Source organism: Procambarus clarkii, chromosome 58 (assembly GCF_040958095.1).
Source record: "Procambarus clarkii isolate CNS0578487 chromosome 58, FALCON_Pclarkii_2.0, whole genome shotgun sequence".
In the NCBI taxonomy this organism is placed as follows: domain Eukaryota; kingdom Metazoa; phylum Arthropoda; class Malacostraca; order Decapoda; family Cambaridae; genus Procambarus; species Procambarus clarkii.
The window spans coordinates 19,350,231-19,375,983 of NC_091207.1; the positions used below are offsets into that span (position 1 = coordinate 19,350,231).

General features: G+C 47.0%; 1 protein-coding gene across 7 annotated transcripts in view; it reads right to left on the minus strand.

The window, feature by feature from the left end:
- The window catches only part of LOC123767948 (fat-like cadherin-related tumor suppressor homolog), a 511,054-nt gene that overhangs the window by 233,290 nt on the left and 252,011 nt on the right, over positions 1-25,753 (minus strand). For all 7 annotated transcript variants that reach the window (XM_069306644.1, XM_069306642.1, XM_069306641.1 and 4 more), the window contains exon 2: positions 16,697-20,126. In XM_069306644.1, coding sequence (XP_069162745.1) covers positions 16,697-20,090 — 3,394 coding nt within the window. In that variant the 5' untranslated portion in view covers positions 20,091-20,126. The remainder of the gene's footprint in view (positions 1-16,696; positions 20,127-25,753) is intronic.

Here is a 25,753-nt window from a genome sequence, read left to right on the forward strand (position 1 = left end):
TGCCCATTGAAGGAGCCGGTCGGCCGAGCGGACAGCACGCGGGACTTGTGATCCTGTGGTCCTGGGTTCGATCCCAGGCGCCGGCGAGAGACAATGGGCAAAGTTTCTCTCATCCTATGCCCCTGTTACCTAGCAGTAAAATAGGTACCTGGGTGTTAGTCAGCTGTCACGGGCTGCTTCCTGGGGGTGGAGGCATGGTCGAGGACCGGGCCGTGGGGACACTAAAGCCCCGAAATCATCTCAAGATAACCTCAAGAAGAGATCCCCCAATCATTCTGATGTGGGTCACACCAGCATAACTTCATCACCATCACCTCTACACCATCACCACCACCAAATTGCATTTATTCCCTATTCATTTCACAAATATATATATATATGAACGACTGGAAATTGGTACAGCTGTCCCCAGCACGACCATGGACCTATGACCGTCCCACCAGTCACCCTGCAAGATTGAGCGAGGCATACCAAAATAGTTTTTCAGGATTTTCATTTTCTATTTTGACTTAAGATTCATCAACCTGTGGAGAGTTATCAGTAAGTACACTTTAGTCCTGAACATTGTCCAGGACTATAGTAAACTCCCAATAGACACGAAGGAGCGGGTCCGGTATACTATACCTTTTGATGTATACTTATTCATGATATTTGCTGAATACTTATTCATGATATTTGATGTAAACATATTCATGATAATCACCTACCATCTTCCTCAAATTTTATTGGAGATTCTGCACACTTTAAGGGGGAGGATCATGAGGACAACACAGGCATATGTAAATCGAAAACTTTCAAATATTTCCTAACTCTGTCGAGGTTCCGCGACACAGAGGAAGTTGCACTACACTTTTTCTTAGGGAAGAAGACACGAGATATTGGTATCGTACCATCCACTCGAACGTTCGTATACAAATGGTTATTCGAACGAGGACTGGAAGGATAGAGGGGAAGGGATAGTGTGTATTATGTACGCTGGAATGTTGGAGGATGGAGCTATTGCGTCTGTCAGTCTCTCTGGTCGACCTTCCTCAGTAGCGGGTCATTTGGGTGACCTTCCTCAGTAGCCAGTCATCTGGTTGACCTGACCCAACCCGTTCTCGCACTTTCTTACAGTCAATATTGACTTATTAAATACGTGAATATGTGACATACTAAACATACTAGTTTACCTTGAAAAGCTTCATAGAAAACACCGACCTTACCTAACCTTCTTAGTATGTTAAGATAAGCATCTTATTGCTTCGTAATTACAATTATTTCTTAACTTATACCTATAATAGGTTAAGTAATAATTGTAATTATAGTATGTTTAGTATGTCACATATTCACGTAGGTAATAAGTCAATATTGACTATACGAAAGTGCGAGAACGGGTTGCCTGACCGCACCATTTCGGAAAGTGAGGCTAACGACTCACACACCTACTGACAAACAATTCCTGCTGCTAACTGCAATACTATTACGGATTAACTTTCTCTCAAACTGCACTCAGCAGGAACAAACTAGTGGCTATCGTTAATCTCATTTTGCCAAATAACTTCCGTTTATTGGAGACAGGAAGCTTGCACTTATACATTTATCGAGGCTCCACCCTCCCCCCTTCCCCACCCTACTACACCAACTATTGAGAGTCTGCCTGACGCCACTCACAGCAACTCCCTAACTCACGAGTTACTGCTAGGTGAATCAGTGGCATTAGGTGAAAGGAAACGTGCCCAAACGTCTTTTTCTCCTCCGGGGATCGAAACAGATGCTCGGATCTGAGCAGAGGACTTAGACTCCTGCGCTACTGGGCCAAATTAGGTTGTAAAGGATTTAGATCATGCAGAGGAGCGTATAAAACACGAAATATTCCCTGGAAAGAGAGTCGTGTTGCGATCCAAAACACGAAAAATATAATATTTCCATCCTCACCATCAAACCAGGAGAGAGAGACAGAGAGACAGAGAGACACAGACAGAGAGACAGAGAGACAAAGAGACAGAGAGAGAGAGACAGAGAGACAGAGAGAGAGAGACACAGACAGAGAGACAGAGAGACAAAGAGACAGAGAGAGAGAGACAGAGAGACAGAGAGAGAGAGAGAGAGACAGAGAGCGACAGAGAGAGAGAGACAGAGAGACAAAGAGACAGAGAGAGAGAGACAGAGAGAGAGAGACAGAGAGAGAGAGACAGAGAGCGACAGAGAGAGAGAGACAGAGAGAGAGAGACAGAGAGAGAGAGACAGAGAGAGAGAGACAGAGAGCGACAGAGAGAGAGAGACAGAGAGAGAGAGACAGAGAGAGAGAGACAGAGAGAGAGAGACAGAGAGAGAGAGACAGAGAGAGAGAGACAGAGAGAGAGACACACAGACAGAGAGACAGAGAGAGACAGAGAGACACAGACAGAGAGAGAGACAGAGAGACACAGACAGACAGAGAGACACAGACAGACAGAGGACAGAGAGACACAGACAGACAGAGAGACAGAGAGACACAGACAGAGAGAGAGACAGAGAGACACAGAGAGAGAGACAGAGAGACACAGACAGAGAGAGAGACAGACAGACACAGACAGAGAGAGAGACAGAGAGACACAGACAGAGAGAGAGACAGAGAGACACAGACAGAGAGAGAGACAGAGAGACACAGACAGAGAGAGAGACAGACAGACACAGACAGAGAGAGAGACAGACAGACACAGACAGAGAGAGAGACAGACAGACACAGACAGAGAGAGAGAAAGACAGAGAGAAAGAGAGAGAGACAGAGACAAAGACAGAGATAGAGAGAGACAGAGAGACACATACAGAGAGACAGAGACAGAGATAGAGAGAGACAGAGAGACACATACAGAGAGACAGAGACAGAGAGACAGAGAGAGAGCCTGTAACCCTACAAGTCCACTAACCTTATCTACAGGGCCGGGGAAGAAGGGGTGACGAGCTTCAGCTCTTGGGGTCCCGCCACTGAGCCTGAAGATCGGAACACGTTGTTAAGCGTGCCAAGGTAACCGAGGCATTTCGCTGGGGTTTACGACCCTCCACACCTGCCTAAGGAGCTCGTCCCGGTGCCCCTGACACACACACACACCTGTCTACACCTGACTTTCTCTCCAGGCTAGCTTCCTCCCTCACCTGCCTGGAAAATTGTTACTTTTCACTCCACCTTTCCTCACACCTATATAATCTTTCTCGGAACTTCGACAACACACATTTAATAATAATTGATAAAGTAATGTAATTATTTGAATTATTTTCAGACACTGTAGCTATATTTTGTTGTTTTGCTGAACGACTTAAGCATAATTAGGGGTTAACTCTCTCCCTGGACTTCATGGTGTAAACTTTAACGTGTGTGAGTGCTGCCATCTATTGTGAGGATCCGTAACTCACTCACGGGTGCTGCCATCTATTGGGAGAATCCGTCACTCACTCACGGGCGCTGCCATCTATTGGGAGAATCCGTCACTCACTCGCTCACTGGTGCTAACATCTATCCAAGACTTGTAACCAGGTGAGGTTGGTTATGTACCAGATACCAGGATAACAGTAACATCAACCTGGTAGCTGACACCTTACAGGATACAGTCAGAATAACACCTCACAGGAACACTGTTAGAATGACAACATTCTGTGAGCTGGCAGAATGACAGCAACTCTACCGTAAGCCAAGATTTAGCTTGGTGACGCAGGGGAAACAGCAATAAAGGGAAGAGCCAATATTTGCGTTTCTTGAGTGAACAACATCACACCCCCACGTTCTCAAGAGACGCGGCTCAACGGTGATGTTGTTCCGTCTGGGAGAGTACAGGTGGAGTTACTGTTCCGTGATGTTACAGCTCAGGGAGAGTAGGAGGGAGAGGCAGGGAGAGGCAGGACGACTGGGAGAGAGAGGCAGGACGAGGGGGTAGTGCCATACCTTGTGGCACCTGACGAAGTTAGACAACGAATGTTCACGTTTACATCCCACTTCAGCAAGCCACAGGGCCTATAGGCACCTCGCGTCTCTCCCATTCACTTAGTGGCACTGGCTGTGTGAGGTGTAAGCGAGCCCAGCGTAAGGAGACTGAGACTCACAGAGACGCTTAGGCACTCGTGTCTTTTGTCTCCTAAACTGCAGTTTTTTTTTTTATTCAACCTGTCTTCACACTTAATGCAAGCTGGTGATTTTGACGCTATTGGCCATAGCGTTGAAATTATGGTGTTTTAGTGAAATTATAGGCATATTATTGATGTTTCATTCGACTAGTGAGCCTGTGGCTACCTTGAAACTACTGTGCTACTACCTTGAGGCTACTTTGAAGCCGTCTGGTCGCTGACTAGGCTTCCTGCTTGACGGTCTGACAAGTCAGGCTGTAAGCTCTTGGAACCCACAATCTAACATAGGCAACACAGCCCGTTGATCAGGTCCCTATTGGAACTGTTCATAAAGTGTTCCCTTTTGTAGTGAAGAACAGAAACGACTTTTGACTCCATGCTGAGAGCCCTTCCCTTCTCGTCTTACACACAAGTGGGTACAGGACCTGGGTACAGCAGGCGACCTCTGACCCCTTGTAGGAGGAGGCCTGGTCGAGGACCGGGCCGCGGAGACCCCAAACCCCAAAATCATCATCACAAGGTAATCTGTATTTCTCCTTTCATGAAAAAAAATCAAAGTTGGAAGGCTTGGAAATATTGTAAGTTCACCTTTTCAGTGTGGTTATAATAACTTGGACTGACTATAGCGCCTTCAAAAAACGACACACTGGTGGTTGAACCTAATCTGACCCAAATAGGTACCTGGGTGTAAATATAGATACCTGGGTGTTAGTCAGCTGTCACGGGCTGCTTCCTGGGGGTGGAGGCCTGGTCGAGGACCGGGCCGCGGGGACACTAAAATTCCCCGAAATCATCTCAAGATAACCTGACCCGCGCTACATTGTCTCTATTTTCACTCTGTCTTGGAACAACGGGTCAAGCCACGAGCAGGTCTAAGGTGATCGTCTCCTTAGGAACACCGGAGACGCTCTTGGATGTATCAACAACATACATCTAAGTCATGCATAAGTTTATCGTCTTATCACATCACTCTGTCGAGTCAGGCCGGGCTCGGGGAGTAGAAGAACTCCTGAAACCCGCCCCAGGTACCGCCTAGACTCACCTTTGAAGACACTCACTATATTACCATTAACGGGTAATGGAGCATAACAGCGCACAAGCTTCGTTGAGCATATTCCCCAAAGCTAACGTAACTAAGTCTTAAAGCAATATTAATTAAGGTAAGAGCCAAGTAAATTTAGGCGCCTTCATTGTTTTTTTGTTCTTAATCTTAAATTACCCCTAAAAACTTAGGTTCTTCTAATCTTATTTGTTATTATAATAGACTGATTAAGAATTTAAATTAAGTATTAACATCGTGGCATCTTCTTCTCTTGAGAGACACTACGGGAGTTAGACCTTGCAGCTTTAAGTTTGGATTTACTGGTAAGATCTTCAGTGGGCTATAATCTGATATAGAAGTTACCTTAGTGTATATCAATTCTATTTTCAATTCTATATTTATTTTCTATAGGGGAGCCGGTCGGCCGAGCGGACAGCACGCTGGACTTGTGATCCTGTGGTCCTGGGTTCGATCCCAGGCGTCGGCGAGAAACAATGGGCAGTGTTTCTTTCACCCTATGCCCCTGTTACCTAGCAGTAAAATAGGTACCTGGGTGTTATAGTCAGCTGTCACGGGCTGCTTCCTGGGGGTGGAGGCCTGGTCGAGGACCGGGCCGCGGGGACACTAAAAAGCCCCGAAATCATCTCAAGATAACCTCAAGATAACCCCTTTCACGTTCCAGGTGATGTGGGGAGCACCGTGAAACAAATGAGTTAACTCTTCTTATATAACAAGGGTAATGTTGCTTTAATCAATCACGTTATTGGTTTAATATTTCTTTTTTTAACAATTATACATTATAATAATTGTTATAAATCTTTCTTACAGATTAGGAGGAGAGTCATACAGCCCTCAGTATCTCTTCATAGTTATTAATGAAGATAAATGAGAAATTGGTCAATATTTTATTCAATCTTACTGACAAGTTTCCAGTTGTAAAAAAAAGTATAAGAATAACATCAGAAAAACAGAAGATTTTTTTTTTTGGGGGGGGAGGGGGGAGTTTTCAGGGGAAAGCGCCAAGCCATTACGACTATATAGCACTGGGAAGGATGTCAGGATTAGGATTTGGGATGGGACGGAGGGAAGGAATGGTGACCAACCACTTGGGGACGGTCGGGGATTGAACGCCGACCTGCATGAAGCGAGACCATTGCTCTACCGTCCAACCCAAGTGGCTGGACTTTTTTTTTTTTTGGGGGGGGGGGGCTCATTGCTATTAGTAGGTCGGGAGCTCTCTCTTCCCTCAGCTCCTGGTGAGCCTCTGTACAACACAATCCACCAATCGATTTACAACCATTTACTGCTGCCTGAGTTTTTTTTTAATAAGGCGCTTTATGAGAGCCTGACGGCTGAGTGAACAGCGCTCAGGATTCATAGTCCTAAGATTCCGAGTTCGATCCCCGACGGAGGTAGAAACAAATGGGCAGAGTTTCTTTCACCCTGATACCCCCCCTGTTCACCTAGCAGTAAATAGGTACCTGGGAGTTAGACAGCTGCTACGGGCTACTTCCTGGGGAATGTGTATAAAAAAAAAAGAGGCCTGGTCGAGGACCGGGTCGCAGGGACGCTAATCCCTGTAACCATCTCAAGATAACCTCAAGATAACCGCTCTACAATATACATTTTTGTACATATATTCCACGGTCACTAATACGCGGGGTACCTCGTAGCCTGGTGGATAGCGCTCAGGACTCGTAATTCTGTGGCGCGGGTTCGATTCCCGCACGAGGCAGAAACAAATGGGCAAAGTTTCTTTCACCCTGAATGCCCCTGTTACCTAGCAGTAAATAGGTACCTGGGAGTTAGTCAGTTGTCACGGGCTGCTTCCTGGGGGTGGAGGCCTGGTCGAGGACCGGGCCGCGGGGACACTAAAGCCCCGAAATCATCTCAAGATAACCTCAAGATAACGCGGTGTTGCGGGACGCGTTGCTACACTAAACTGGCATCGCTTCCTTGCAGAATCCATTATTTGATGTCCGTGCAATCCTCGTAAGCGGGGCAATTACTGGCAATGCTGTCACTAATTGTGGGTAATTGGCCCGCCATATTCGCCCATTACGTGTGGTGCAATGGTCGTTAGGAGACCTTTGATTGGACCCTCCCGACAGCTTGTAGGCGTGAGAGTCTAATGATTCATTGTGTAGGGGTTCTCTCTCAACTTGGCACTCTCTAGAAGAATTTTTTTTTTCCTAACAGAGGCCAGAATTCACGAAGCTGTTACGCAAGTACTTACGAACTTATCTTTCCTCAATCTTTGACGGCTTTGGTTACATTTATTAAACAGTTTACAAGCATGAAAATTTCCCAATCAACTATTGTTATTGTTATAAACAGCCTCCTGTTGCTTCGGAGCTCATTAACTGTTTAATAATTGTAAACAAAGCCGCCAAAGTCCGATAAAAGATATACAGATACGTAAGTGCTTGCGTAACTGCTTCGTGAATCTAGCTCCAGCAAAGTACGAACCCAAGCAGCCCACTTAACCTTTCGAAGCCGATACATAGAAAACGTTAATGCTGCGATTCTTTAATTTTTACTATTACGTCCATTTTTTTTTTTTTTTAGCGGATTGGTCGATTGCGTAAAGAAAATGTGACGCTTTTCAGAGACTTTATTTATTCGATTATTTGCTGAATACACAACATTTTTTTTACACGACCTCAGCGTAAAAAAATCCTGTGGTTTAGGACAGTTACAACGCTGTCTTTAAGACGATGTCCGTTGCCTAGGTGTAACAAAAAGGAGGCCTGGTCGAGGACCGGGCCGCGGGGACGCTAAGCCCCGAAATCATTTCAAGATAACCTCAAGATGTTAAGGTGATACAACGTTCACAGATAACAGCAAAGCAATAAGTGAAACTACTGAGGCTTCAGCCCGAGTCTGTGAACCCTTCAACACAGTGAGGTTATCTTGAGGTTATCTTGAGATGATTTCGGGGCTTTAGTGTCCCTGCGGCCCGGTCCTCGACCAGGCCTCCACCCCCAGGAAGCAGCCCGTGACAGCTGACTAACACCCAGGTACCTATTTTACTGCTAGGTAACAGGGGCATAGGGTGAAAGAAACTCTACCCATTGTTTCTCGCCGGCGCCCGGGATCGAACCCGGGACTACAGGATCACAAGTCCAGTGTGCTGTCCGCTCGGCCGACCGTCTCCCTGAAGATTGATTATCCAAACGAATTCCTTATGACTGTGACACCAACATCGAACCCCAATATATCAGATACAGGTAGATGTCGCCCCCTAACCCCACTGGGCCATAGAAGCAGTCATAGACAGCATGCCCAATCGTTCCGCACCCAGGCTCTATATAATCACTGGAATTCTATATTCATCATGAATTGTAAAAGACTATCACAGGCCCTAAATAGTTTTTGGAGACAAAACCTGGATACTCTTAACCCTTAATATACTTAAAACAGCTGAGGTCGCACCACTCCACAAAGGAGGTAGTAAAGCAGGCGCAAAAGATTATATGCTCCTCTGAATATATATATATATATATATATATATATATATATATATATATATATATATATATATATATATATATATATATATATATATATATCCAGTCTTTCCTGGAGACATATATTATTAAATATGACCGAAAAAGTAAGATTCATAATTCTAACACGAATTTTCTCAATATTTCTTATGTTTCTTTTCACTGTCGATTGTAATTGAAAAATCAATTCTTCAAAATTCATTTTTATTTCTAGTCAGTGAAAAGAAACATAAGAAATATTGAGAAAATTCGTGTTAGAATTATTAATCTTACTTTTTCGGTCATATTTAATATATATATATATATATATATATATATATATATATATATATATATATATATATATATATATATATGTGTGTGTGTGTGTGTGAAAGGGGCATAACTCACCAATCTCTTAAAGTGCACCTCCAACGGATCAACTGAGTTGTGATTCATACCAGATTGCGTCCGAAAAAAAAAGAAAAAAAAATGCCCTGGATGACCACACCACCAACCAGGAGGGCCAGCTCGGAGACCGGGCCGCGGGGGACATTGATTCCAGGAACCAGCAACAGGTAAAAAGCCAGCTACACGCCGCTCAGCACATGGTGTTCAATGCTACCCATTCACCACCATCTAAATTATCCCTTCGATCAATACAGATGTAATTTCATTTCCGAGAAGTGTAACTCTTTCAAGCAGACTCTCCCCAAAGGAGTGAGTCAAAGGCTCCTGATTGGAATCCGATAGAAGCAGAGCTAATCCGTTTCTGCTTCGTGAAAACGCGTGCAAGAGAGGGCACCCCCATCAATGCTTCCCATGTTGGATTCTATCTCAATTGAATTTGTGTGTGTGGTTTTTATTTTTTGACTCTCCTACTTAGTATAGAATACACTGGTATTAAGGAGCCTAGTACCTGGATGAGGCTCCGGAGAGTTCTTCTACTATCCCCTCCCCCAAGCCCAGCCCCGGGGCCCTCAGGCGAGACTTGTAGCAACTTGGGCCAACAGGCTGCTTGGAGCTTGGCCCAAAGGTTCATATATCAACTACAGCCCGACAGGTGATGTTCAAAATTCACTGGGTAACCATGTCCTACCTCCTCTCCCTCTCCCATCCTCAAATACAAATGAGGAAGGGAGAGGGGGAGAGAACAGACAAATAAATAAGGAAAGAAAGTGAGGTGGAAGGTAAGAAGCATTTGAGAGGTAAGAATAAGACAATAGGCAAAAATAAGAAGAATGAAACGAACGGTAAGAAAATGGAAAAGGAAAGATTAAGAGAAACGGAAAGAGTAAAATAATCAGTTAAAGTAAAGGTAGGAAAAAATGAAAAATTTAGATCAGTTTAACAAAACGTTCATAAGAAAGAATTGGAAAAAACAGAAGGAAAATTAAATAAACAACAACTAGCTGCCAGAGACCAAAAGGCGAAGATTTAACATCAAAATTTAATTTTAGGCTTCAACAAAATCGCAGGGGGTATTAAAGACGCCAAGATCTCTTAAAACATGGCACCTGGGCCGACCCCTTGGCTGGCCTATGACACTCCCATACCGCCATGTTTCTTGTGGTCTCCTTCCTCTTGTTCTGTCGGTATTCACTGTTAACATTTCCTCTTTTTTCCCCACCCTGCCAATCCTCTAAAGTATTTTATACGTCTCTATCAAGTCTCTCCTGTCTATTCTCTTTTAAAGGGTAGTCAAGTTGTCAGGTTTACTTACTTCAGTCTTTCTTTATACCCAGTCCCTCGCAATTCTGGGACGAGCCTCGTTGCAAACTTCTGAACCTTTTCGAGTTTCCTTGTGTGTTTTTTTTTAGTTGTGGGCTCAACGATGGGGGTGACATACTCTAAAATGTGTGTGTGTGTGTGTGTGTGTGTGTGTGTGTGTGTGTGTGTGTGTGTACTCACCTATTTGTGCTTGCGGGGGTTGAGCTCTGGCTCTTTGGTCGAAAAAGCTCTTTTTGTGTGTGTGTGCGTGTGTGTGTGTGTGTGTGTGTGTGTGTGTGTGTGTGTGTGTGTGTGTGTGTGTGTGTGTGTGTGTGTGTGTGTGTGTGTGTACGCACGCGCGTGCGTGCTGGCGGCGTCTGGGGACTCATGGTTTACGATATTTATGCATTAGCTGTGAATTAAATCATATATTCTGAAGCATTACCTTAAAGCTGGTTTGGTCAAGGCCTGGTTGGTGGCCCCCCCCCATCTATCCCACCACCCCAACCCCTCTCTTCCTCCTAACCCCTCCTTTCTTCCCCCTCACCAACACCTCTGTTCTTCCTCTTCTCTCACCCCCTTCTCCCCCTCTTCCCTCTGTCCTCAGCTCCTTAACCTCTCTCTACTCCCCTCACTCTCAGCTCTGTCCATCCCCTCCCACAGAACCTAACTCTTCACCGGGGTTCTTTCGCGGTCTTACGGAATTATTTCGTGGCAAGCCTTGACGCGTGAGAGATACGCGGGTCCTCCGGCAGTTACTCTCGAAATTAGAACATAAATTAGGTCGTGATGGAGTGTGAGCAACTGGAGTAAGAGTTAGAGGAACTGGAGTAAGAATCGCACCACCTCAGAGAGAGAGAGAGAGGGAGAGAGAGAGAGAGAGAGAGAGAGAGAGAGAGAGAGAGAGAGAGAGAGAGAGAGAGAGAGAGAGAGAGAGAGAGAGAGAGAGAGAGAGAGAGAGAGAGAGTGAGAGAGAGAGAGAGAGAGAGAGAGAGAAGAAAAGATATTCTCTACCCGAACGCCGTCCACACACACACACACACACACACACACACACACACACACACACACACACACATGCACACCTCTAAAGCTTTCTCAGGTAAGTCTCAACATGCAGCTCCTCCCTCCGGCGTAGAGCAATGCTCCCTGGCCGAGTAGGGTCCAAAAGCTGAACAAAATACACGCCCACTCTCTCTTTTTACGCGATCTCCACTCTTTAAAAACTGTCCGCATTTGAAAGGACGATCTCCCATCACCACAGGTGAGTTACGTGTTCGTGGATATCTGGACAATACCTGGAGTGGAATCTAGGAGGAAATGTATGATATTCGATCAGTGAATGCACCTTGTAGGTATTACACCAAGCTAACTGATAACATCGATGCTTATGTGGACAGCAAGGCACAATAACATGGCTGAGGATCGGACAGACACCAAATCCACTATTCATCTTTTTTCATATTTGTGGATTGGGTATCCAATGCCTCTCCTTGGTAAACAGAAGGCCCCCTTTAGAATTTCCAGGGCCACGGGGAAATCTTTTATGGTGTGAGCCACAGTCATTTAACATCAAGCGGAAGCATTTCATTTAAATGTCGCTGCATTTTTTTTTATTAATATATTAGGTACATCTGCATTTGTGCAGCTACCCTAGACTATATGAAGAGGAGTACAGTGTGTCAAAAGCTAGCTACGTGATGCTAAAAAATCCCCATCACACAGGATGGGGATTTCAGAGGCACGTGAAATCCCCCATCACGTGCCTCTGTATCACATACAGAGGCACGTGATAACCAGTCTGCACTGGTAGACTCCGGGTGCATTATGAGGATATCATCAACACAAGAGTGAATAAGGTAGCAGTGGTAATACAAGTCCCCATCTCGCAGGATGGTTAGTCATACAGGGCCATATGTTTAGTAGCCAGCACTGACAAATTTTGGGTGCACTGTGAGGATATCTTCAAGAACACGAGAGTGAATAAAGTAATTGCAAAGCTCTAGATACCTCATGTCAACTGGTCTGACAGGTCTAATAACTGGGCATTCGGTGATGCAGTGTGGGAAATCATGTCACAGTTCCTGCTCACAGAGTATGCACCTGGAGTGCTCAGGATTGGGAGATCCGTCACCTGCAGCCACCTGCCACAGGTAACGGTAACCCAACCTGATCCTGGCAATCCACTGTGTCGCACAGTCTGGTAGACGTTTTGTGCTGCCCATAAATATAGGTTTCAGATCTGAACAAATCATAGCTTTTTATACTAGTAATTTCAGGGCGTTGGGAATCAATAATTTCTTTCCTATCAGACATTATCTGCGTACAACTCTAAGATGAAACAACCCAAGTTTTAATTACTCCCTTAAATCATACCTAACTACTAATCACTTTACTAGTGTAGATAAGTGGCACAAACTTATCCGTTTGTGCCACTTATCTACTAGTGTAGATAAGTGGCACAAACATCTGACATCATGGTGATGGTGAGGCGACTCAGTGCCAAACTGACACTGGGGTCTTTCGCACATACATAAGAAAAGGTACATATAAGATACACATATGTGTATTCATGGGAAACCGGGACACAGAGTTGGTGCTCTTTTCTGTGAAACATAAAAAGACACTCACACATACACATACATATATAATACGTAGCATAATAGGCTTCGTTCTCGACTCACAATAGGGGATCTATCATCTATCTATGCCGTTCATCTATCTATGCCGCTGTTCACCTATCAGTAAATATATACCCAGGATGCAACAACAACCACGAAACACTTTCTCTGGCCTCTGGCTGGCACATACTGATATACCTCGTTGCTAGTCAGCAGTGATCTGACCCCTAGCATCAGCCCATTCTGATTGTCCTTTCCCTAGTTAGTTTATCTTTCGGTCAAATGATGCCTGGTTGATACCTGGTTGATGGGGTTCTGGGAGTTCTTCTGCTCCCCAAGCCCGGCCCGCAGGCTAGACTTGACTTGCGAGAGTTTGGTCCACCAGGCTGCTGCTTGGAGCGGCTCGCAGGCCAGGCTTGACTTGTGAGAGTTTGGTCCACCAGGCTGCTGCTTGGAGCGGCTCGCAGGCCAGGCTTGACTTGTGAGAGTTTGGTCCACCAGGTTGCTGCTTGGAGCGGCTCGCAGGCCAGACTTGACTTGCGAGAGTTTGGTCCACCAGGCTGCTGCTTGGAGCGGCTCGCAGGCCAGGCTTGACTTGTGAGAGTTTGGTCCACCAGGCTGTTGCTTGGAGCGGCCCCGCAGGCCCGCATACCCACCACAGCCCGGTTGGTCCGGCACTCCTTGGAGGAAACAATCTAGTTTCCTTTTGAAGATGTCCACGGTTGTTCCGATTAGTTAATGATTGGCCAGTTCTAATCATGATTAGAATTGGTTAATATTTAATGACAGTTGTTAATGATTAGCCAGTTCTGACTGCCACGCTCCTAATAAATCCTCAACCTGTTTACTAATCAGCCAAATTTTTAATTTAACCAAACAGCCCTCAACAAAAATTTCACCACGATCATTGGTCAGCTGTTGTTGCTATTATAGTGAGAGAAAGACGAGGGGGGGGGGAGGGCTCTGTCTTCAATAGTGACGAAGGTGAGAATCTCACTATCTTCCCCGCCTCACCACGACCGTTCCTGTCCCCGAGAATGGCCAATGATATCGCTCGTAACGTAACGAGATGGTGCTGAAGAGATGGGGCAGGGGGGGAGGGGGGACCTTCCGGGCCACAAACGGGTTGCTAACAATACCCGCAAAACGTTCACTGGAGTGAACACAATTTGCATCAACTTAGGATCCCGCCAAACACACACACCGAAACTACGACGTTGGTACAACGTTCGAACAAGTTTTAACACCTCCTAACCAGTTATAACAACCAATATAGCAAGTTGGAACAACGTTCTAATACGTCAAAAACACGTTAAGCCAAGATGTAACAACTTTATTACAAGTTGTAACAAGCGGAAAATAGAGACAGTTTCGGTTTGTGTTTCCAGGGATATGTATTTACCTTGCAAAAAGATCTTCACTTGAAAACAACAATGTGATTGTGTGCTTCCGTTGTTGCTGGTAATTTGTTGTTGTTGATCAATGAGGTTGTTGGGCGTGCTGCAACGCATGCAATGCGGATGTCAGTCCTTTGTAGCGGAAACGGTGAAAGACATGTTTAGCACAGGTCCATCAGGCAGACATTCTACTGTCTGTTCTCTGACAATGAGGCTCGTGTCATCTAATCCAATAATCTTTTATGGAGGTATGACATCAACAACATCCCACCCCCCCCCCCACACACACACACAGGAGGCCGAGCGGACAGCGCTCGGGGGTCTTAGTCCTAGGAGCCAGGGTTCGATTTCAGGCCGACGCAAAAACAAATGGGCAGAATTTCTTTAACCTGATGCTCTATTCACCTAGCAGAGGTACCTGGGAGTTAGTCAGCTGTCACGGGCTGCTTCCTGGTGTGTGTGTGTGTGTGTGTGTGTGTGTGTGTGTGTGTGTGTGTGTGTGTGTGTGTGTGTGTGTGTGTGTGTGTGTGTGTGTAAATCACGAAAATTAACACGTGATGAAAAATGTGACAGTGACAGACCAAGAAAGAAGAGTTGAAACAGGAACTTCATTAAGTACTTTCGTATTTAATAATACATGTACAGAAGAATCCGATCCTTCTGAAGATGTATAATTAAATACGAAAGTACTTAAGGAAATTCTTGTTTCAATTTTTCCTTCGTGGTCCGACACTGTGATATATATATATATATATATATATATATATATATATATATATATATATATATATATATATATATATATATATATATATATATATATATATGTCGTACCTAGTAGCCAGAACGCACTTCTCGGCCTACTATGCAAGGCCCGATTTGCCTAATAAGCCAAGTTTTCCTGAATTAATATATTGTTTGTAACTTTTTTCTTATGAAATGATAAAGCTACTCATTTCATTACGTATGAGGTTAATTTTTTTTTATTGGAGTTAAAAATAACGTAGATATATGACCGAACCTAACCAACCCTACCTAACCTAACCTAACCTATCTTTATAGGTTAGGTTAGGTTAGGTAGCCGAAAAAGTTAGGTTAGGTTAGGTTAGGTAGGTTAGGTAGTCGAAAAACAATTAATTCATGAAAACTTGGCTTATTAGGCAAATCGGGCCATGCATAGTAGGCTGAGAAGTGCGTTCTGGCTACTAGGTACGATATATATATATATATATATATATATATATATATATATATATATATATATATATATATATATATATATATATATATATATATATGACAATGTCAGACCACGGAGGAAAAATGAAACAGGAATTTCCTTAAGTACTTTCGTATATTAAATACATCTTCAGAAGGTCCAAATATAATATACGAAAGTACTTAAGGAAATTCCTGTTTCATTTTTCCTCCGTGGTCTGACTTTGTCACATTCTTAATCACGTGTTTATTTTCGTGATATACACACACACACACATATATATATATATATATATATATATATATATATATATATATATATATATATATATATATATATATATATATATATATATATATATATATCCAGACAAAGCCGAGCATCTGGAGCTCCAGGGTGGAATTCTTATTTAGCCAAAGACAACACAAAGTTCGAGAAAGTCAGGAGGAATGTCACCAGACTGGTCCTAGAACAGAAGGGTATGGATTACAGGGAAGGACTTAAGGAATTTAAACCCCACTGTGGTGTAATAGAGATATTTGAAATAAAAAGATACACAATAGAACACGCACACGGCTCTCAAACATACAGTTTAACACGTAAAATTAACGAGACCACCTCAAAGTACTAACAAATGTACGCTCTATAAAATATCACTGTAGAGCAGACCCAGTGTAAAGCTGAGGTGCCATGAACACAGAGAACACTTCAACTCTATGCCCGTCCGGGGCCCAACGCCTCTTCAAACTTTCACCCACCATAAATATTGCCAGAACAAAAGTGGAAATGTTCAAGATGAACAATAGACCAGTAGTAGGTCCACAACTACTGGTCCTACTACTACAACTACTGTAGTAACGACTACAGCCCAACTGTAGTAATTACTACAGCTGGGCTGTAGTAACAGGCCAGCCTGTTACTAAAGACCGATTAAAATATTATTAAGACCATTACGTAAATATTACACAAATATTTGCATTCTGGATGTATTTGGCAAATATTTGCCTGGATTTGCGCCCTGGGGAGGCCACTCCAGACCGACAACCAGAGCGCAGCTCCATAGTCTCCTGAGACTGATGGATGCCTACTACACAAATGAAGTTTGAACACTAGACACAATGAGGAGTTATCTGACTTACCTTCTCTGTCGATGGTGAAGTAGCCAACGCCATCGCCGGCAGTAATGGCGTATGTGAGACGACCTGGGTCCGGGTCCCACGCCGTTAGGGTCGTCACAAGGGCTCCTGGAGCCAGGGTCTCCCGCACACGACCCCGCACCACGCGTTGCGGGAATACTGGAGGACCCAAGTTCTCGTCCACATCATGGACGCGGATGAAGAGTGAAGCGTGAGCTTCTAGAGACGGAGAGCCTCCATCTTGGGCCCGAACTGACACATTGTACGTCTGGCGGGTTTCAAAATCCAGCGGTGTTGACAGCCGCACCACTCCCGTCTCTTCGTCGACGCGGAAGGCATCTCCGTGACCACTCACCAGACTGTATTTGATCTGGCCACCCATACCCATATCCTGATCAGTTGCCTGAAGTGTGGCCACAACAGCTCCTAGGGGCAGGTCTTCCGGGACATCTACCGCCAGTCTGCTAGCTGCACCATATTCAGGTGGGCAGTCATTGATGTCGAGAACAGTCACTAGCACTCGCGCCAGCGCCGAGCGCGGGCTCTCTAAGGCGCTGTCCCAAGCCCGAACTCGTAGATCATACTCGCTACGACGCTCGCGGTCCAGCCCACCAGACATGTACACTACCCCGGTCGCTCTGTCAACTGTAAACTCTTCCACGTCGGTCACTAGTTCGTAAGATATTTTAGCGTTTAGACCTTCGTCGGCGTCTTGGGCACTCAGCTGCGCCACGCTAGTTCCATTACGAGTGTTTTCTGGCAAGTGCAGACTGTAACTCACGCGACTAAACTCGGGAGCATTGTCGTTCACATCAGCGACTCGAACGGTGAGATTCCTTGACACACTCTTGTGTGGAACACCAAGATCGTACACGGTAATGTTTAGGGAATATTCAGGAGTCCGCTCGCGGTCCAGCTCGGCCACCACCTCCAGTACTCCAGACTCGATGCCAATCCTGAAAACCGAGTCCGTGTCGCCGCTGGACACCGCGAAGACCACCCGCCCGTTGTGACCCCTGTCGTGGTCACTGGCTTCCACCGTCAGTAGTTTTCTACCAATCTCAGCATCTTCGCGAACCGTAATCATGCTGGGAAATTTTTCGGGTAGGTCAGGGGCGTGAGAATTGTAGCCGTAGCGGAGCGGCAAGAGGGCGTAGTGCTCCACTGCTGCATTGTTCTCCGCGGCCGCAGCTTCGACCTCCGTTGCCTTGGTGCCAATCCCCGTCTCGTGGCACTCCACATGAGAGTGTTGTCTTACATTGCCGTGGTCCTCGCTCCTCTGGGTGATGACTGCCACTGTCACGCTAGTTGGGTCTGATATGTGGGTGCCATCAGTGGCCGTCACATTGAGAACGTAGGTCTTCAGCCTCCCGCCGGTGATAAAGGCTTTCCTGAGATCGCAGGTGAGAGCAAGAACGCCTGAGGATGCGTCCATAACCCAGCACTCTTCCTCCATATCGTTCTGTAGTTTGTAGCTAACTATACTGGCGTTGTCCAGGTCCAAGGCCGAGAGGGAGAGGACACTGGTGCCTACCGGGGCGTCCACCGACACCCAACCTTTGCAGTCAACGCCTTCAAACTGCGGCCGGTTGTCATTAACATCACGAACTTTAACTTTCACAGTTGTTTCTGTCTCACGCTTGAAGGGTGTACCCCAGTCCGAGGCTCGAACCTTGATGGTATAGACGCGCCGTTGGGCTTCATAATCAAGCACGGATGACGTACGTACTGTTCCATCGAAGGGGTCAATTACGAAGGGTACTTGGTCAAGGTTAGCGATGCTGTAAGATATAAAACCATTCTCCCCAGAGTCGACATCAGAAGCGACCATGCGAGTGACGTACGACCCCGCCGGTTCATTTTCGTCGAGCGTGACCTCTGTGTTGGGAGTGTTGAACTGTGGGGCGTTATCATTTGCGTCCAGTACTCGAATGATGACCTTGGCCGACGACTGCTTCCGGCGGGCGTTGCTGGCCTGGTCCACGGCTGCGACAGTTACGCTGTAGTAGGCGGTAGTCTCGTGGTCCAGCCAGTCGGCAGTCGAAATAAGACCTGTTCGAGGGTTGATGTTGAACTTGTCATCGTCATTACCGGCAACTATTCTAAACAGAACTCTTCCATTGATCCCCTGATCGGTGTCCGAAGCTGCGACTCTGACGACGGGTGTGTCGGGCGGCGCTTCCTCGCTCACTGCCTCTTCGTACTGCTCTCGTGCGAAAACCGGCGCGTGGTCGTTCACATCAGCGATGTTGACATGGACGTTGACGCGCGTCTTGCGCGGGGGAATGCCGCAGTCAATAGCCTGCAGGGTCAGATTGTAACCCTGAGGCGCCAGTTCGCGGTCCAGGAGCTTCAGCACCGCCAAATTGTATTCATTTGAATGTGATCCTCGCGTAATGCTGAACAGGCGGTCAGGATCGCCTCCCACGATGTCTACCTTATCTACCCTGCCACTCTGCCCCTCGTCGGCGTCATGTATGTTGATGATAGCGTAGATGTGCGTATGGGAGTGTTCCACCACATGCGGCAAGTGTTGCACGGTGATGCGCGGTGCATTAATGTTGACTTGATGCACCTGCACTTCCACCGTGGCTCGAGCAGCTGCTATGGACCGCAGGTTGCGGGGATGCGGACCGCGGTCCTGCGCCAACACCGCAACTCTGTGTATGCGTCCAGACGTGTGAGAGAGCGGCCGCGTGACGCTCAGGACGCCAGTGGTCGGGTGGACGGCGAACAAATTAGTCTTGTGATCTTCCAGCGAGTAGTACACCTGACCGTTGTACCCGGCGTCTGCGTCATGCGCGGTGACGGACGCCAGCGACGCATGGAGGGACGCGTCCTCACCCACACTCACCTTGTACACCGTCGGGTAGAAGAGCGGTATATTGTCGTTAGTATCCAACACTGAAACGGTCACGTTCGCGCGGGCTTTGAGATTGGTACCCCAGTGGGCGGCGTTCCTGAGCCGCGCCTCCACCACTAGCGAGTAGCGCGCGCGACGTTCCCGATTGAGAACGTCTCTCAAGCCCGTTTTCGTCCTCACTTTCATCACCGTCACGCCCCCCACCACCTCGGAATCCACGGCAAAGAAGCCATCTTGGTCCCCGCCCACTATATCGTAAGTGACATGGGTGGAGGGCGGCAGGTCCCCCATCGCCACGCCCATGAGCTCTTCCCCGGCCACGTACGTCCTGGGCAGCGAATTCTCGTAGATGCTGACATTGTAGAGGCTTCTTAAGAAGCGGAATGAACTTGTCCTTGGATGGGGAGCCGTGGCGCCCACCGCGAGCAGCGGTAAGGCTAGTAGCACCAGCTGAAGGAGAGGGCGTGTGTGGGCGTGGTGGGCGCGAGGCAGTGTGGGCAGGGACGCCCGCAAGCCCGCTCCCAGAGGCATCATGCCGCCCTCAACATGTCATCTCCGTAGCGGCATCACCTGAGGAGAGGGAGGGGAAGAAAATAAGAGACTGTTTAGCACCTTTCTTAGCAATAATAATTATTTTTTACACATTATATAACTAACATCTTCACCACACACTGTTATACAGTCGTAATGACTTGGCGCTTTCCCCCTGATACTTCCCTTTGCCTTCACCACACACTGCACTTCATCACTGTATCCATCTTCACTACACACTGCTTTTCCCCATAAGCTAAATAAGACAACCCATTTCAATTTTGCAATCAATTTTGCCTTATCAAACACACACGTTAACATAACGCGATCATGTACTCATGTACACATGCATAATGTACACATGAATGCCCTATGCTCCCTCCACACACGCATACAAAACACACACACACACACACACACACACACACACACACACACACACACACACACACACACACACACACACACACACACACACACACAAACACACACACAAGTGAAGGCTGACTCCATACACAGTTTCAAATGTAGATATGATAGAGCCCAGTAGGCTCAGGAATCTGTACACCGGTTGATTGACAGTTGAGAGGCGGGACCAAAGAGCCAAAGCTCAACCCCCGCAAGCACAAATAGGTGATTACAAATAGGTGAGTACACACACACACACACACACACACACACACACACACACACACACACACACACCCACACTTAGAAAGCTTTTTCAATGCCAAAGCAGTTAACAAAAGTCATGCATTAGGAAGCGATTGTGGTAGAGGCAAACTCTCGTACACAGTTTCAAATATCTAAGTAGTCACTAAGACCAAATGAAACGAAAATTTCAAATATTTTCGTGTTTCATCACATAATCGAGCCATACAGCCTTAGAAGGCATGGGTTTGAACACCATGAACAGTGACCATGAACAGTGAGTTAAACAAGAGACCGACTGAAATGGCTGACACTATAAACTTTGGGCGGGTAATGAGGCCTGGGGTCTTAAAAGGTCTTGTAGAAGGCGTCGGGCAGGAAGCGGAAGAGCAGGGGAGGACTCGAGAGGGCAAGGGGGAGGGAGGGGGAAAGGAACCGGAAAGGCGGGGAAAGAAACGGGAGATGTAGGGGAGAAATAGTGAACGGAAGGAGAAATAGAGAATACGAAAGGGAGGTATGGGAAGGGACGGGTGGGAGATACAGTGAGGGGACAGGCCTCTGGGAGGGGAGGTATGGGAGGACGTGTGTGTGTGGGGGGGGGGGAGGGGGATGAGGTTATCTATCTTGAGGTTATCTTGAGATGATTTCGGGGCTTTAGTGTCCCCGCGGCCCGGTCCTCGACCAGGTCTCCACCCCCAGGAAGCAGCCCGTGACAGCTGGCTAACACCCAGGTACCTATTTTACTGCTAGGTAACAGGGGAGGGAGGAGGGCGTATGGAAGAGGCGATATAGATAAACCCATTCCAGTAAAGCTGGACTCATCACAACTTTACTGGATGATTAAAGCTCGTGGGACGAAAGACAGGAGATTACACAAACCAGTTCATATATTACAGCCCGTAGCAGCTGTCTAACTCCCAGGTACATATTTACTGCTAGCTGAACAGAAGCATCTGGGTGAAAGAAACTCTACCTATTTGTTTCCGCCTCCGCTGTGGATCGAACCCGGAACCTTAGAACTACGAACCCCGAGCGCTGTTCACTCAGCCGTCAGGCTCAGCTGACAGTCGAATTCAATATATACAGCGAATAAATACTAAATGCTGCCTGCCAATCAGAAAGTTAATCCATGGTTATGCGCCAATTTAGTAGGCCCAAATTCTTTTTCTGCCCCCACCCAAAAAAAACAAAAATCCTTTTCTCGTGTCAGTCAAGTTGAAAAATGCAGCTTAACTTTCAGCTTGTATTTCTTGCAGCTTATCTCGAGATGGAGGTATTGATCAGCTTGAAGAAATCCTCCACTGAATCGGCTTTAGAAATTTGTTTGTAAGGAGTCATTCAGGATCTTGCGAATCACTTACCAGATGGGGTAAGACCGCCCCGGCCGTGTCCAGGACTCTTGCGTGTTCACACTCCTTTATGTTCACTGCACAGGATTCTAGGTTTGCAGACCCGCCTTCATATATGCCCACGTTTTTTTTCAATATTAACAAACGCTGAGAAGCCGACTGGCGACGGTGCTTGAGAGACAATTTGGAATAGGAGACAGGGAGGTACGAACTAGGGAGGTGGGAGATACGAAGCAACAGGCAGGGAGATACGAAGCAGCAAGCAGGGAGATAGGAAGCAGGAGACAGGGGGATACGAAGCAGCAGGCGGGGAGATACGAAGCAGGAGGCAGGGGGATACGAAGCAGCAGGCAGGGAGATACGAAGCAGCAGGCAGGGAGATACGAAGCAGCAGGCAGGGAGATACGAAGCAGCAGGCAGGGAGATACGAAGCAGGAGGCAGGGAGATACGAAGCAAGAGGCAGGGAGATACGAAGCAGGAGGCAGGGAGATACGAAGCAAGAGGCAGGGAGATACGAAGCAGGAGGCAGGGAGATACGAAGCAGGAGGCAGGGAGATACGAAGCAAGAGGCAGGGAGATACGAAGCAGGAGGCAGGGAGATACGAAGCAGCAGGAAGGGAGATACGAAGCAGGAGACAGGGATAGACAAAGCAGGAGGCAGGGAGATACAGTTCCTGGAGGAGGCACCTGTCCTCCCATCCTTCAGGGTGATGATACCTACAAAACAGCGCTCCATCCCTATCAATGACCGACATATATGCTCTAGCCCGGTCAACCCTCCGTAACCCACAGAGGGGAAACATCGCTACGTAATCTCCCTTCACTATCACCCTGTCTATACCCTCTTGTCCCCCCCCCCCAAACCAAGAGCACCTCACCCTCCCCCTTCTTCCCCCAAACCCCTACCAGCCCTTGCATCGCCCATCTGACACTAAGCTACCCTCCCCTTCCTTCCAAACCCTCCGCCCATACTTCCCCCTTTCCCCTATCACCGCCCATTCTGACACCAAGGTCTCCTCCAAGGCACTCCCGCACCCCTCTCACCATTTCTTCTGGCACTATGGCCTTGGGAGCCGGTCGGCCGAGCGGACAGCACGCTGGACTTGTGATCCTGTGGTCCTGGGGTCGATCCCAGGCGCCGGCGAGAAACAATGGGCAGAGTTTCTTTCACCCTATGCCCCTGTTACCTAGCAGTCAAATAGGTACCTGGGTGTTAGTCAGCTGTCACGGGCTGCTTCCTGGGGGTGGAGGCCTGGTCGAGGACCGGGCCGCGGGGACACTAAAAAGCCCCGAAATCATCTCAAGATAACCTCAAGATAACCTCAAGGGTTAGTTAGCTGTCACGGGCTGCTTCCTGGGGGTGGAGGCCTGGTCGAGGACCGGGCCGCGGGGACACTAAAAAGCCCCGAGTTCATCTCAAGATAACCTCAAGATAACCTTCTCTATCCAACCCCCATCACCCCTCCCCCCCAAAAAAAAACCCCACCGGAAACACTTGATTATTGCCATAGTCCACACTCACGAAAAACTCCACAACAGTAATAACGAGCATAGATACAGTACTCGAGAAATGAAACTTCAGAGCTTAAGGCAAGACAATTGGTTAAGTTCAATTAATGAGAAAAGTTCAAAGGACTGCTGAAGCAGGTAGGTAGGGGGGCCCTCCCTCCCTCCCTCCCCGGCTGCCTCAGCAGCTCTTTGAACCTTTCCAGCGGTCCTTTGAACATTTCCAACCGCCTGGAAATGTGCGCTGGAAACTGTATTTTGGAAGCAGGCAAGTTTGGTGCGGTAGTTTGGGGGGATGTGCTAGGTGCTGTTTGCGTAATGGGTGCTCAGTCCGGCTGTTGGGGGATGCGCCGGGATCTGCTAGAGGTGGGTAGTTCAGTCCAGCACTCTGATAATGCGCCGGGATCTGCTAGAGGTAAGTGGGAGCTGTTCCAGCTGTTGGAGGATGCGCCGGGATCTGCTAGAGGTGGGTAGTTCAGTCCAGCACTCTGATAATGTGCCGGGATCTGCTAGAGGTAAGTGGGAGCTGTTCCAGCTGTTGGAGGATGCGCCGGGATCTGCTAGAGGTGGGTGGTTCAGTCCAGTACTCTGATAATGGGCCGGGATCTGCTAGAGGTAGGTGGGAGCTGTTCCAGCTGTTGGAGGATGCGCCGGGATCTGCTACAGGTGGGTGGGAGTTGTTCCAGCTGTTTGGGAATGTGATGGGAGCTGTTAGAGATGGGTGGGAGCTCATTCCAGCTGTCTGGGGGGCTGTGCTTGGATGGTGAAAGCATAGTGGTCGCGAAAGCAGTGTTTTCTTAGTGAACAAGCTAATGTGATGGCGAAAAGCCACTTTTCAAGGGGGGAGAGTAGTGGTGCTGGTAGTTTTGTTCAGTAGTGATTCAAGTGGTTTTTGGTGAATATGAATGACCAAACCACACACCAGAAGATGAAGAAACGACAACGTTTCGGTCTGTCCTGGACAGACCGAAAAAGTCCACTTGATAATGGTCCAGAACGGACTGAAACGTCGTCGTCCCTTCACCTGCTCGTATGAGGATTGGTCATCATATCTTCAGCTACGTTAATGTGACTCATCGTCTACATTTGGAGAATATTGGTCACCTTTCATAAAAAAAAATAATAGTTATCCCTGGTCGAATTCTTGCACCACCTTGCAAATACTGACATTACAGTTGCTGCCTTATGGTCATTGTACATTTATGCAGTTCTGGTTCTAAAAGTCTTCTTAATCTGTGCTAGAATCAGGTGAGCAAATATTTACTTCCTCCACTTAGTTGTAAGTTTTGCAGCTTCATCTGCAATGTCGTGCCCTGCTATTCCTACTCACTTCCCCTTTCAGAGCAACAGAGATCTCTGAAATACAGAGAACACATACGGCACGCATAGACACGTTAAAGAACCTAAACTACTGAAACCGTCTCAAAGCTGTCAAGATGTACTCTCTGGAAAGGAGACGAGAGAGGTATCAAATAATATTACACATGGAAGATACTGTAGGACCAGGTCCCAAATTTACACAGTAGAATAACAACTTTCTGGAGAGATGGGTACGGAAGGAAATGTAGAATGGAACCAGTGAGGAGCAGAAGTGCCATAGGCACAATCAGAGAACAGTCTGAACATCAGGGGGTCCTCGGCTGTTCAACACCCTCCCAGCAAGCAGAAATATTGCCGGAACATAGGTGGACCTCTTCACGAATAAATTATATATATATTCTTGCAAAAAGTACCGGACCAACCGGACTGTGGTGGATATGTGGACCTGCGGGCTGCTCCAAGCAACAGCCTGGTGGACCAAGCTCTCACAAGTCAAGCCTGGCCTCGGGCTTGAGGTCTCGGGAAGTAGAGCAACTCTCGAGACCCTCTCCAGGTACGAGTTGGCACCAAGATGGTAAAAATTCGACCCTGATAAATGATTGTTTACATTAATGATATAAAATTTGTGATCAGATGGCTGTTAAGCTGTAAGTGCTCTTCTTGCAAGATCTCATTGGCAGTTCTCGAATCTGTTCTTAATGATGAGAAGAATATCACGAAGCCATCTTCGAGGAAGCCTCCACCCCCCCCCCTCCACCCTCCTGGGTTAGGCTTAGGTGTTTCTAATGACAGGAAGAGGGTTACTGATCTCACTATAATAAAATCTAATTGCATTACTC